General features: G+C 40.1%; 1 protein-coding gene across 1 annotated transcript; it reads left to right on the top strand.

Annotated features, from left to right (window-relative positions):
- The first annotated feature begins 8,354 nt into the window (after positions 1-8,354).
- Positions 8,355-14,457, top strand: RPF1 (ribosome production factor 1 homolog). Its single transcript, XM_075508489.1, has 9 exons — positions 8,355-8,550; positions 8,650-8,706; positions 9,737-9,817; positions 10,215-10,310; positions 11,043-11,196; positions 11,787-11,869; positions 12,778-12,959; positions 13,042-13,168; positions 14,027-14,457. Exons 1-9 carry the CDS (start codon positions 8,389-8,391, stop codon positions 14,066-14,068), a joined length of 984 nt encoding a protein of 327 aa, XP_075364604.1. The 5' UTR covers positions 8,355-8,388; the 3' UTR covers positions 14,069-14,457.
- Positions 14,458-14,950: the final 493 nt, after the last annotated feature.

The raw sequence follows: 14,950 nt of genomic DNA, 5'->3' as shown, positions 1-14,950 counted from the left end.
TTTTGCTCCATTTTGATGTTTCATAGCATCACAGGTTTTCAGGCCAGAAGAAAGCACCGTGATTCTCCAGCCTGACCTTTTGCACAGTACATGTGACAATTAGATCAAGTGATGTCTACATAATTTCTGGTGGAGTAGAACACTTCCTTTGGAAAAAATCCACTTTCTTGATTTAAAGATTTCAGGTGACAAGGAATACTTCACAGGCCTATCTATCTAAATTTTTTCCCAAGGCTTAGTTAGTCTAAGGGGTTTGTTTGGTTGGTTTGGTTTTTTTAATCAAAAAATGTCTCTTGGCTCAGCTTTCAAACACCACATCTTTTAAAAGATTTGTCTGCTAAACTGAAGATTTCTATGATTACAATTATTCTCTTTACTTATGTAATTCCAGGTGAGTTAGCTCTTATGTGACTCATTGATGGGCTAAAGAGATTAAGCTTTTTAAGCCTCTTCTGTAAGAAGGGTTTCTAGATCCCAAATCAACCTTGTAGTTCTGTTTAACCAGTTTGTGAGTTTTTGTATCAATATCAGGCCAAGACATACTGCTCCAGCCATGAAATCCCTACGGTGTGCTACGGTGTGCTCCCACATTTATCCACAAGGATAGCATTTCTGTGTGCTCTTAATTGCTTTTCAGTATCGCTACTTTTAATAATGCAGTCCTCCATCAGATAAGTGACCTACATTTTTCTTTCCTAGAAATATTAGCCTGCACTTAACTATATTATGATGCACATTGTTCAAGTTAGCTCATCTTACCAAAGATTCTGGTAACGCTGCGGAATAAATCCTTATCATGTATCACTTCACAACTTCTGTTTCTTATGCAAATATTATCTTACAAACTTGTAAACTAACCAATATGCATTACTGGCCATTTATAAATACTTCTGACTTATTAATAATGCCAAGTAGAAAATGGTCCTGATTATTTTTTCCCAATTTAAAATGTAAACTATCTACTCAGAGCTAGAGAGACACTGAAATGTATTGAAATAGAAGAATATTTGAGCAACATTACTTCGCTTAATTGTTGATAACGTGTGTTGATACCATGGAGTTAAGAGTGATCTGCAAGGGGAACAACAGTTTCACTTGAGTATTTTACTCTGTAACAAAATAGTTACCTTATTTCTATAGTAACACCTACAAATTAGTTGAAGTAATTTTGAACAAGGAGAAAATTCTTAGGCATCTGTGAGCAACCTGCAAGCAGAAAAAGAAGCAAAATTATTGCTATACCAAGTTCTATTTATTACAGAGAAATTATTCCACTACAGTGCAAATATGCCTTAATATAAAATAACAGGAAGTCAATACATAAAATGAAAACACAAGGTAGCATATTCTGAAAAATATCTGGCTAGAAATGAGTCACACTCTAATGTTGGATAAACTCTTTTTTCTTCAGTACGTGAAGGAATGTTTTATTACGGTAGCCCAAGCTATGTGTAATTGCCACTAGCAGAAAGATACTAGCATTACTTCCTCCAAAGAGGACCACACCCCCCAAGAAACACAACTTTTCCACGTACCCACAAAGTTGATGAAATGTTGCCATTGACTACCTTCCCTTTTACAGGACAATTCTTTAGAAAAGGACAGTGATCTCCAGAAGCAGCAAAATGAATTCAGCAAAATACCAGGGCGGAAACAGTAGATCCTTCTTCAGTACTTTGCCATTGGATAACCTTCTCAAAAAGTCTAAATGTATCAAATCACAATTTTCTAGTTTATAGAACAAGAATGTATTCTGTTTGGGGAAGTATTCCAGTTTTCTGCACTAGGCACTTGAATGTCCAGTAAACTCCTTCACCTTTTTTTTCTGCTTACATACAATGAACGCATTATCTAGTAGTTTTAATCTACTAACTAACCAGAAGTGCTGACAGACTTGTAGGAAATCAAACACCCAGTATTCATCAGGCTGCCCTGCCCAGATTAAGATAATGGCCAGCTATGCCATCTTGATAGGTCCTGTGGGAAGGAATTATTGTAACATCAGTTATAACTACACGTTTAAGATTGTGTTGACATCCATACATAAAGCAGCTGTAAGGTAATTTTTTTACACTCTAATGAGCTTTAAAACTGAACATTCACATGAAGCAGACTATGGAAGTTCCTTAATTTTTAAATAATATATTTGCAAGTTTTTTTTCAAAATACCACATAAAATACCTTCTTTTTTAAATGCTCTCCTTTGCTTCATTTTTCCTTAGATTATTTAAATTTTGCTCTCTCAGGTTTCCAAATGCTTGACTTCTTTTTCTTTCTCACATGCACATACATACATGTTCTGAGATGTTAGACGCAGACCATTTAAACGCACCAGTAATCACTGCTCTTCACACGGTACAGCAAGAGGGTTACACTAAGCTGAATTGCTGCAACTTCAGAAGGGCAGGATGGAAGAGCCAGGGAACTACAGGTCTGTCAGCTTCACCTCAGTCTCCAGGATGATTGTGGAGCAAATACTCCTGGAAGACATTTCCAAGCACCTGAGGGACACAAAGGTGACTGAGAACAGCTGGTATAATGCGGCTTTACCAAGGGCAAACCTTTGATGGGAAGACTGGCTCAGTCGAGGAGGAAGAGCAGTGCATGCTGTTTACCTTGACTTTAGGGAGGCCTTCAACATGGTCTCCCACAGTACCCTTACAGTCAAATTGGTGAAATATGGAGTGGAAAAATGTACCACAAGGTGGATGGATAATCAGCTGGGCTGTGGAGTACAATGGGTGTTGATCGGCAGTGCAAAGTCCACCAAAAAGGTGGCTGGTTACTAGTGGTGTTCCTCAGGGACCCACACAGGAGCCAAACTCTTAATGTCCTTATTAATGACCTAGACAAGGTAACAGAGTGCACTCTCAGCAAGTTCTGGTGTGAGACCTATTGGGGGCGGGTATTGTCAATACTCTGGAAAACAAAGCTGCTATTCAGAGGGGCTTCGCTTTTTTTTAACCGTTGTTTGCTTTCTTAAACCTGAGACTTTTTACACAAAAGCTATATAAAGCACAAAGATCGTAAAGAAACTCTCAGAAGTGATGGCATTACAGAATGAAAACTGACTAAGAAAATGTCATTTGGTCTCCTTATTCACCTGTAGTATAACAAACTTTAATTTCATTTTAGGGACAGACACTAAGTCTGCATTCCTCATTTGCTGGGTGCTGAACTTGAGATATCTGGAATCTGATATCTAGAATGATCCTGGGCATGGTGAAGTTAATTGTGAACCTAATTGAACATAGCTGTGGTTTAAACGTACGGTGCTAAATATTCTCAAAATATGCAGCTTTGGGTGTCTTACATGGGGCATTTTAAATTCATAGATACATTTGATAAATTTTGTTTTGACAAACTTGTCTATTTTTCCCTATGTCTATGTCTATCCCCTAAACTATGTCTATTTATAAGACATAATACCTTCTTTCCAATAAGCACCTTCATGTTTGTACCCAGCTTAGATACTGTAAAGAAGAGTATCTCAGAAAAGCATATTAAAATAATTAATTTTTGTGTTGAGTTACGGAACGAGGACAGGCATTGGGAGCACATAGTAAGATCTAGTGTTCATCCTGAAATGTTAAATAATACCCAACTTTATTGAGCATGATCCCCACTTTATCCATTAGGAAGATTGCCCTAGGTGTCTGAAAATACTGAAATTAAAGACTGTAAACAAGATCCACTAAGGAATGCAAGCCTGTAAGTCCCAAACAGATGACTGTGAAAACTACCCACATAGTTCCTGCACAGGCACCTTGTAATTTTACTTTGCTCCCCTACGTAATGCTCCCCTGGAGAAACGCCTCTGGGTATGCCCAAGTCTGGGAACAGTCTGGAAAGAGCTAAGCAGTTCAGCATTTATTTCGTGCTTATGCCTGCCTGGATGAACAAGAGGCTTTTCTACAGCAGAGATCCCAGATGGCTTGGTGCAGTAACACGTAACAAGCATCACAGGCCTAGGCTCTCTACAAAATACAATGCAGGCTTTCTCTCAAAAAGGAATGGTATAGATGTCCAGCTTTCATAGGACAGCATATTGTGGTGGGCCCATGTTCAACTCCTTCCTCAGTTAAAGGGATGGGCTCAAACACAAATTCCCCTGCCATATGGAGCATCTCCCACCACTCTCTGAGTATTGCACCCTGGTGAGACCACATTGCCCTTTCTTCACTGTGCAAAAAGCCCAACACAGCATCAGGCCACGAGCGTAAAAGGAACCAGACTCTTTAGCCCAGTGATGAGGGCACACACCCAGAGACTGAACCTGGTTACAATCCGTTCTCTACAGCTTGTTTCTGCTTTGCTGTGTAACCCTTTGAAGCAAACTACACGGAGAATATTGAGACCTGGCCAGGAATCCAATATTCCTTCCCTTCAGGAAGAGAGTGCCCCAGCCACTAGCTATTTGGTCCAGCATTGTCTGTATCTTATTCTGCAACTGAAACACAATAGCTTCAGTTGGAAGCATGATGAAAGTTCTCACCTCTGAAAAACCTGCAGGCTTGTGGTTTGATTGTTCCACTGAAAGGAAAAACGTTAGTCTCAGTCTCCAGAGGCTGGAAAGTCCTGTCTTCTGTATCAAGTGTGAATACTTTAACTTGTGAACTACCAATTAAGGAAAGCTACTATCACTAACTTTGCTACACCATCAGTGCTGTTAGACAAGTCCCTGAGAATGCCTACCAGAGAGAGGCTGCAAGCAAGGCTGCGGAGAATGTTTTGAGGCCTATTTTGAGGGGCCTGGTAAGGCTCAGACGTGATCGAAGCTGTACTAACTGCTCTGCAGTCTCAAGGCTGAGGTGCTTACAGGCATAACAAAACCCAGACCTTTGGGGTACAACTTTGTTATCTACACAGCACCATGAAGGGATGGGAGAACTAGCTTTGAATGCAAGAATAAGAAGAGTACACTTGTCTTAGTTCAGTAGTCTGCTCCTGCCAGTTAGCCCTCCTGGGCAGCTGGACAAAGGATGCCTACTGCAACAGCATGCAACCATACTGCAAGGCCCCAACTCCTGTTTCCGCTCCGCGTTGCCTTGTGCTGTTTAAATGTATGAGCCTCTTTGACTTGACTATCAGTACATAGCACTAACTTCTACAGTTTAGACGTATTCTTCACCACCAACAGAAAGTTCAGAGGGCCCAAGGATCCTGCAGAAGGTTTTGAGGGCCGTAAATGTGGACCTCAGCAAAGCTAGGTCCTTGAGCGAACCTTGAGCCACCTCACTTCTTACTCACGTTCCTTGTATTTCCCCTCTCCTCACCAGTTTCAGATCCATGACAATACTGATCCCAATTGTATAACTTGGGGGATTTTGTCCTAGAGGAAAATCAGTCACTTCTCCCTTGTCCTCTACTAACACAGCAAGAATCCTTAGAACTGAGATACTACTTTACAGAAACTGTGCTCATGAATCTTGTGGTCTTCAAATTACTGTTACCAGTTGGTGATTATCTCTTTTAACAACAACCACAAAGAATTCTGGCTCACTGATTCCAAGGGGAATTGCTTTGACATATTAACAAGGCAATGTAACTACAGTCAAAATGAATCCATTTTTAAAAGCATATAAAACAGCCTTTTGTTTTGTTTTTCAAGTGAAAGACAGTATTCTGTAGGAAGAAAGAAAGAAGCCTGTAGGCCGTATCTCTCTTCCAACACAGACAACGGTTTGTTTGGTTTGGAGCACTGCATTTTCTGGGGCATTTTGTTCAGTATAATGAATCTTGAAGACAAGTAGTACATCCTCTCTACCTTCAGGTAATGAAATTAAGAAAAACAAAACAGGAAACAGCAAAATGTTGGTTATTACTTTAAAAAAACCCAAAACAAACAGTACTCTAATAAATTCTTGAATCCAGAGGCACCTTACCTTCTTTTCTCACCTCCTTCCATAAATATTTTCTAACTTAATTTCCTTTCTCCCGCTGAATTTTTGTCCTTTCAACTTAATCCCAAGATATTTTTCAATTGTTTAAAATGACAGAACAGCAAAAAGCCCGTGTCCTATCGATACAACTCAAAATGATGCTTCTGCTGCTGCAGCTGGGCCAGTGGTAAAGGTTCCCTCCAAAATTCCTTAGTGTTGACATGGAATAAATGTCTTTATTCATCACTCTCCACTCGAGAACTTACTTGTTGGTTTACACAAATCAAAGCTACCGGTGCTTTCTGTTTGGGTAGGTTTTTTGGTTTTGTTTTTGTTTTTGTAACCAAGCAGCTTCTTCCAAAAGATAGTTTCCTGGCAATGCCACATTAGTTGTAAAGAAAGAGCACCCTGGTAAAATGTTATTTACACAGAACAGAGTTCATAGCTAAAATAAGCAAAAGACCCTGGGACTTTCTCTATGAAGAAATTAAACTAATACTATGCAAGCATTTATTAGTTGGGCCTTCTATTGAAATTATAATTGTACCTTGTTAGCGATCTTATTTTTACCAAGTCCACAATGTGTTTCTGGTGTCTTTTTATTGCCCCTCCCCTGCCCTAGGAAGTTCTTCTATTATTGTATATCATTATTTTGTTCCTGTGAGTCCTTGGAAGAAAAGCCTTTGAATACTACTAGTAGGTTGTCTTCCCTCTTGCTCGGAGGGAGAAAGATAATATGTTTTTTCCACAGGTAAGCACTCAGTGAGCTTCACACAATTATGCTGCACATCAGTTTGCCATGATCCCAACAAAAACACCATTGCAAACTGGAACTACAAATATCTCAGAATTCCCTACGAGCTCTGCTAACAGCAGTGATCTGTTAAAATCTCTGCTAATGGCTTTTAGAGATACCCTTGCAATCTCCGATATTTGAATCAGCTAGTGAGATACAGTTACAGAAAGTCCTTGGTTAACATATTCTCAACTAAATCCCCCAAACCTTAATTACCATGGAAACTACTTATCCTTAAGGCACCAAGGATAGCTGAATTTTTTTCTCTTGACAAAAATGGGAGTGAAGCCAGAAAAATATGGGATTGTGCATAATGAGGCCTTTAATCTTTCATCTACATCTGTGTAAAGTAGAAATAACCTCAGTGAAGCTAGTTGAGTCACAGAGTTAAATTCATTTATAGGACAGAAGTCGGTTTGAGACATTGTCTAGTTCAGGTTGTTTCTACATCTTTTTCCATTATCTTCATGAGTTTATGTTAACAGATTTCTTTTTCACTTTTCTAGTAAGAGAAACTTAGTAATGCAAAATAGTATTTGTATATAAAATTAGTAGACGTATTCCAAGCTTTGAGACAATCCTTGGGACGAATGGAACTAATCAGTCCCACTGAGGCTCAGAATTTTGCCATCTGAGATTAAAAATGCCTCTAATTTAGCCCAGCCCCCCCCCAAATTCCCGAGTATTCCGTTTCTCTGAAACAGAGTATAGTCTTCACTGTGCAGCAACACTTGCACACCTCTAAGCTGGAAAATCAGCTCAGGAACAGAAAACCTCATTTCTAGCTTTACATGACTTAAACCTCTGTAGTTGTAGGGGTTCTCATTTCATTTCAATGTTATGTTTCAACAAGCTTTAACAAAATAAAAATAATTTTCAGGAACATTACCATCAAAACCCCCTATGGTTCCTTTTAAGCAGATGCTCCCCACAACTTAACTCACTGTGAGCAAATGTCTGAATGTGAAACGTGTGTACACGGGAAAACACTGGGTCACGATGCTACTGTCATTTATGTAAACCCATTGGTGCGTCATGTTTGTTCAAAGCTTCCCATTTTTATATTGTTGACCCTGATCAAAAGCTACGCTGCAGTAATAATTTGTATTACTCTCAGCTTATCTCAAGGTTTGTTGCTTGCTGAGCAATTAGCTTAGCCACTTTGCAGGTACCTGCAGCGAAGCAAGAGGCTACGCAAGTACCTCAGTCAGGCGCACTGCCTGCGCACTGTCACTGTCACGGCCGAGGGAGGCAGCCGACGCCCCCCTCTGCCGCACAGCACCGTGGCCAGAGCCGGGCTCCGCGCCCGTGCGCCGGAGGGGTCGGGACCGGCCCTCCTGTGACTCGCCGTGCAACGACCGTCACCAAGGCCCAGCCACGTCTCCTCGGCGCACCGAGCACGACGGCACTCGGCTTAAAAAGCGCGCTTTCTCTCAAAGGCTTAACCGAAGCCGCCCCGAGGCGCGGGGCCGCCGGCGCCCCTTCAGCGGGCGGTTGCCGACGGCGGCTGGCGCGGCGCGAGGCCGCTCCCCTCAGAGCCGCCCCGCGCGCGCCGAGCCCCACCGCCCCTCGGCCGCCCCCTCGGCGCATGCGCGGCGGGAGGCCCATCCTTCCGGCCGGCGGCACCGGCGCAGGCGCAGCGCGTGCTCTCCCGGCGGGCGGGGCCAGGGGTCAAGGGTGAGGGGTCAGTTCCTGCCCGGCGGCGGCAGCATGGCAGGCGACGGCAGCGGCCCGGTGGGCTCTGCGGCGGAGGATGGGGGGCCGCCGGCCCCGGAGCGGGTTCTCTTCCCGCCGACCTTCAGCGTGTCCGAGATCAAGAACAAGCAGCGGCGGCACTTCATGTTCCTCCGCTGGAAGCAGCAGCAGAGGAAGGTGGGGGAGGGCCCGGCGCGGCGGCCGTTACCGGAGGGCGGGGGAGGCCCCGGCCGGGCGGCGGGTCTGGCTAACGGATCGCTCTCCCTCTCCCGCTAGGAGAAACTGGCCGCCAAGAAGAAGCGGAGGAAGGAGCGAGAAGCCCTCGGAGACAAGGTGAGGGCTCCGGCCGCAGTGTGCCGCGGCCCCGCGTCGTGGCGAAGCCCTCCCCGCTGCAGGGGGGTGGTGCTCCGCCGCGAACGGGGAGGAGCTCGTCCTGGGGATAACTCTTCAGCTGAGCCTTGCGCTGGGGGCTCTTCAGTTTCGTGAGTGAAACGGTTTCTCCACAGACTTAAGTGGAGCGGAGCGGTGATCTCGGTGCTCGCTGGCCGTGGTAGCCTCGGGGACACTGTGTTGGGCAGTGGAGGTATCAAACGGTTGAGCTTAGAAATGTTGTTGGTACTGTGTCAAATGATGCTGCCATCGGGCAGGGTGAGTTTTAAGCTAATAATGGCATAAAAGCAGGCCTTCCCTGAAAAGTCTTCTCTGTCCGATGTAATGGCTGCGGCATTGTGTTGATGTTAGTAGGAATTATACTCTAATAAGTAATTTATGTATAAATTAAAACAATCAGATCTGACCAAACCCTGCCCAGACCAGTTGTCTGCTTGTTTCCAAGCCTAGTCACGCACAAGGGTGTTGCCTCTTTTCCTGAACTACTTCAAAAGCATATTGACAGTTGAAGACAGTCTCTTGTGAGTTCCTGTATTATTATAATCTCACGAGAGTCGAGTAAGTAACAGGGTAAACATTGGAGGCTATCAGTCGTTAAATTGTAGGTGTCAAAACTAATATGTGTTGCTGTTGAAAGTAGAGCTTTTATCTTCTGTGGAAGAGAAGAAAAGTAGATAGAAGGTTCCCCTCTTTTTTTTGTTTTGTTTTGGAACCCCATTTCTTAATTAGACTGAAAATAAGCAGTGTCACTGTTCTAGCGATGCTTCTCCTCCATGTGATTCTCTGGTGTCCCAATACCCGCACATATTTTTAATCAAGGCGATGTCGTAACTTCTTTTTTGAAGGCTGGCATAAAATGAATAATACTTCTAATTCTGTGTAGAAATATACACAATGTCATGGTAGTATGAATGTGTTTTTCGCAGTACATGTAAAAATTACATGACTGTGTTAATAAACTTATTTATTTTAGGCACCTCCAAAAGCCATACCAAAGACTATTGAAAATCAGAGAGTGTATGACGAAACAACTGTAGATCCCAATGATGAAGAGGTAACTGCTTAATTTCTGCGTATGCTATTAAGTTAACCACTTTTTTTCCAAGAAGGGACATAAAACGGATTGATGAAACTTAACATTCACCAGTCTCCTGTTAAGGTGTTGATGAATTACTTTTTATATGTGATGGGTTCGCTAAGAGGTGATGTCATTTTTTCATTATCTACATTAGATAATAGCCTTTTGCATCACTGTTATTGATTGTAAAACCTGCCAATGTTCATCACAGTAGATTCTTAAAAATGTAAAACCCACATGCCTTGTAATGATTAATTATAGGATAGATCTTGTGAATTGAAATTTTTCCTACTAAATTCATTTTCATCAGAATTTAGATCAGATTGAACAATTGTTCGTATATGGTGGATTAACAAGACTTCCATTCTTCCAGGTTGCTTTTGATGAAGCAACTGATGAATTTGCACCATACTTCAACAGGCAGACAGTTCCCAAGATTCTTATTACAACATCAGACAGACCTCGTGGGGTACGTATGTTTTACTTGGAGAGTTCTGAGCAATCAACTGGTTATAAGATACCAAGGTTTTCATACTATGATTGGTAAATTTAAGCTGAAAATAGTAGCTTTCACATGGATTTTTTTCTGCTGTTGTATTTAGTGACTATCAATAACCTTGTATATGTATGTACTCTATTAGTTTCTCCAGCACTGTTTGTTTCCTTCATAACAAAAACCCACCTCATGCATATGTTCTTGTGTGTAAATGATCTCCATTACGTAAATGGGGACATTACTGACATTTGTGAAAACCATAAAAGAAGTGGTTTTAAAAGTAGGAAAAACTCCTCAAACAGTTTAGCTGGAAACTCAGACATTAGTACCTGAAATAATAGTTGTATTGTATTTTGAAATGTTATGAACTTTTTGTAAACCCATGTCCTTAATAAATACTGAGTTTGGAGGTGATGCTTTTGGAATGCTTTTGGAATTTTCCTGCTTTTTTATGATTGAGGGAGGGGGAAAAAAAATCCTTTAAAAAAAAAAAGTCCCTGGTGTGCTGTAGTCTTTACTGCAAATAAAATTTTTTTCCACTGACTGAATGAAGTGATTTAATAGCTTGTCTTCAAATCTTTATAGAGATACTGGAAGTAATATATCATCAGAGAGGGCAGTTGGAATGAGCAACCCTCCATTCCCCTAATATTTGAATTTGGCCCTGTATTTACCCCATTGCCATTTAACTCACCTGTTTTGCAGAGAACAGTGAGATTCTGTGAACAACTGTCTACTGTTATACCGAACTCACATGTCTACTATCGAAGAGGACTGGCTTTGAAAAGAATTATTCCACAGTGTATTGCAAGGGACTTCACGGATTTAATCGTCATTAATGAAGATCGCAAAATACCAAGTATCCTTTTGTGTATTTATTAAAATAGATATACTAGCTCTGGGCCTATTAGGGAAAGAAAATAATTCTGTAGTGTGCATCAAAGATCTGCTTTAGTCTGGATTTTTTCGCTTCACTGTGCAGCTTACAGTGTAACTACAGAGTTAAAAATCACTGTGCCAACTTGAATATCTGATGGCTAATGGAACTTGGAATTATTTTAAAAAGTGTGTTGGGTTTTTTTAGGTTTGTAATGCATGGATAAACATTGTTGTTGTTTCAGTAAATTTAACAGTTTGATTAATTAAAAAGTTTTTCTGACCAGGAAGTTCCATTTAGTTTTGCTGACTAGATAAAACATTACTAATTAATAAGTGAGAACGTGGTAGAAGATAACTCTGGTTACCTATTGAAACAAAATTTAATGGACATACTTCAGAACACTAGTTAACTCGTTTATAAATATATGTTCGAAAATATAATGAAACCTTGTCAATCAGGCATAGATTATGCATATAATATTCTAATGTAATACTGCATTTCACAGAAAATGTTCCTCTGTAAATTACATGCTGAATTTTACCAGCCTCTTTTTTTAACTCTGTGAACAGATGGTCTTGTTCTAAGTCATTTGCCTGATGGTCCAACTGCTCATTTTAGAATGAGTAGTGTCCGTTTGCGTAAAGAAATAAAGGTGAGATTCCAACAAAATTTAAAAAATGGGTAGTCTGTTGTTTAATGATAAATACGTTCAGTCTACTTGAACTGTCAAAACTGGTTACACTTTTGGAAGATTCAGCTGATCTTGTAAAGGTGTTTTTTTCGTAAGCTAACAGGAGGCCAAGGAGTAGTATAGTCTACTTCCATAAGCAGCATATTTCCATTTTCATAGTTATTTGCTGAATTTCTTTAACTGTCTGCCAAGTATTTTTATAGTCGTGCCAATAAATAGCAGCCGATAACCTACATCAATAGGGAGACCCAATGTTTAGTATACACACAATAGGGTATATAAAAATCAGCAGTATAAAAGATTTCAATAGAGGTAGTTGCTAGTCTTGAATAAAACCTAGTTTTTCTTATTCTTACAGCCCTGTCACCTCTTCTGTAGTTAAGTATTGCTTACTTAGCCCTAAATAATTTGCAGTAAAATGTTTTTTTTCTCTTTTGAAATAAGTAATTTTTAAACTTCATCTGTTCTTATTAAAGAAGAATCCCATATACTTAGACCCATGTGCTCTTAGTTGGTATTAGTACAGAGAGAAGACTGCTGTGATAGGTAGACTGCATTATTTGGTATAACGGGTGCTGCCAGGAGTGGAAAGTGGTGCAAGAAAGAGGAAATGTAAAATTATTTATTTGTGCTTTTCCATTCAATTTATATTGTTGAACCAAAGATCCTTATGTTACCAGCTGCTCCTTTACTTGTGTATGAACTTAGGTGGTGTTTGAAAAAATGATTGGGGCATGTTATCCACCCTGTTAGAAGTTGGCCCTGGCTGTCTTCCCCCTATTTTATTTCAAACTCTTCTTTGATAATATATTAAAATCCTTTTGCATTCAATCTATTCTTTGCATTCTTATCTATTACTTTCATTTCAGCGAAAAGGGAAAGAGCCCACAGAACATGTACCTGAAGTAATCCTGAATAATTTTACAACACGACTCGGCCATTCTGTTGGTCGCATGTTTGCTTCTCTCTTCCCACATGATCCTCAGTTCATTGGAAGACAAGTAGCTACATTTCACAACCAGCGAGACTACATCTTTTTCAGATTCCACAGGTGACGTTTTCCGCAAAACTCACAAATGCGAGAAAATGTTCTTGTAACTTACTTCCTAATTTTTATTTGTTTCTTCCCCAAGATATATCTTCAAGAGTGAAAAGAAGGTGGGAATTCAAGAACTTGGGCCACGTTTTACATTAAAGCTGAGGTCTCTTCAAAAAGGAACCTTCGATTCCAAATTTGGAGAATATGAATGGATTCATAAGGTATGTCTAAGTCATGATAATAGTCCTGCTTGGGAAGGGAGAGTAAATCCAACATGAAACGTAACCATAAATCTTAGCCTAAAAAGTGGTATAAATGTAGTTGTCAATACAGAAGTGCTTAACTGAAATATTTAGAGGTGTATTTTGAGAAATATGCAAAGTAGAAGTATTCTGCTATATTGCAAGTCAAAAATAAAGATAGCAAGGATGGTGAATATCAATATACCATGACTACTTATTTGCAGAATGTAATTTCTTTAACATATACGGATATAAGCAAATGTGAAAAATGCTCCCCTGGTATAAGCTGTTACTGGACGCCTAGTAAACTTGACTAAAGCTATTTTTGTGCAAGGCAAGTGCAAGAATCATAATGTAAAAATGATTAAGCTATTTACATAAATGTCACTTCTTAATAGTGAATGGAAAGTAACACTGATGTTTGTACATCTTCAAGTGAAATGGAAGTATTACTCTAGGCAATGATAAATTACTTATCCAGTTATTTTTACCATGGAATTGCAGTTGATTGGCAAAACTTAGAAGTGAGTATCCAAGCTATACCGGAATGAAAATGCTAATACTCCTGGTGTAGTCCATGAAATGGAAAATCTTGGTTTTTTAAAGACACTTTGTCTACTGTCAGTAGACAGAGAACTGCTATATGTTCTTTAGTTCTAAATCACTAATCTCTAATTCTTCTCCCTTGTTAGTCTTGAAAAGCTGACTATAAAGACTCAACTACACTGTAACTGGGACACATTTCACTCACTACCCTGCTGTAAACTGGAGTGGTCATCCTTGTTTGTATCCTGTTGCATGAATTTGCTGGTTAATAACTTTTCTTTTAAATTTCAGCGCCGAGAAATGGACACAAGCAGAAGAAAATTTCACTTATAAGGGACAGCTATCTGCCAATTGCTGGTGACCAGAAATACAACTGCTTTGAACTATGGATTATCTCAGACTCCTAATGATAATGATACTGAACAGTATCTGTCTGCAGAAAGACAAACTGCAAACATTCAAACTTTATACAGGAGCAGATCGAGTACAATGCATCTTTCTTCCTATGTTTGTAGCTAAATCCAACATGACAAGGACAGTGACTCTCTTTCCAGTTTAGCAGGAAAAACTATGGCAATGTCAGAGCAGCCTGTAATTTAGCTATCACTGAAGATTTGCCATGATTGCTGCTGTGCTGTAGAGAGAAATTACACTTTGCAACATCAAAGACAGTAAATATTTTGGTTAAAGATATTCTCAAAATAAAGTATTTCTATAGTTGTGCAGCTTTTTTTTCTGTTAAGCAGCTAAACCCAGATGTCTTCCATTAATCAGGTAAGAGATAAATAGTTTAAACCTCTTCCTAACTTACAGTATGCTGCTCCCTGACAGTATGGTGAGTTTTCAAAAAATGGTCTCCTATCTAGAGAACATTGAGAAGGCTGTATGCAATCCAGGAAGTCTGTGGTATTTTATTTCATTAACATCTTGCATAAATAGCTGTGTTGCTGAAGTTACAAAAATAATATGCTTGACTCCTACAGGTATTTCTTCTGTGGATATCATATTTAAAAGAGGTATATACCCAAAGCAGTTGATACTCTTGTACATAAAAAGAAATAAACACTGATGGGAAAGAATTCGTAAGGCCAGCTTACAGGAAGTACATAAAGCTATCTCACCTAAAAATGCTGCTCAGTTGAACATGTGAGGTCTCTGAGCAGGGTTTTTCCCATTAAAATCCTAAAAATGCTTCTTCAGCCTCACAGCTATACT

The sequence above is a fragment of the Mycteria americana genome, chromosome 7, assembly GCF_035582795.1.
Source record: "Mycteria americana isolate JAX WOST 10 ecotype Jacksonville Zoo and Gardens chromosome 7, USCA_MyAme_1.0, whole genome shotgun sequence".
Taxonomy (NCBI): domain Eukaryota; kingdom Metazoa; phylum Chordata; class Aves; order Ciconiiformes; family Ciconiidae; genus Mycteria; species Mycteria americana.
This window is presented reverse-complemented; position numbering and strand designations above follow the sequence as displayed.

Coding starts and splice junctions, on each gene's coding strand:
- RPF1 (XM_075508489.1), top strand. CDS start 8,389: ATGGCAGGCGACGGCAGCGGCCCGGTGGGCTCTGCGGCGGAGGATGGG. Junction 11,197..11,786: donor TGAAGATCGCAAAATACCAA/GTATCCTTTTGT, acceptor CTCTGTGAACAG/ATGGTCTTGTTCTAAGTCAT. Junction 12,960..13,041: donor ATCTTTTTCAGATTCCACAG/GTGACGTTTTCC, acceptor TTCTTCCCCAAG/ATATATCTTCAAGAGTGAAA.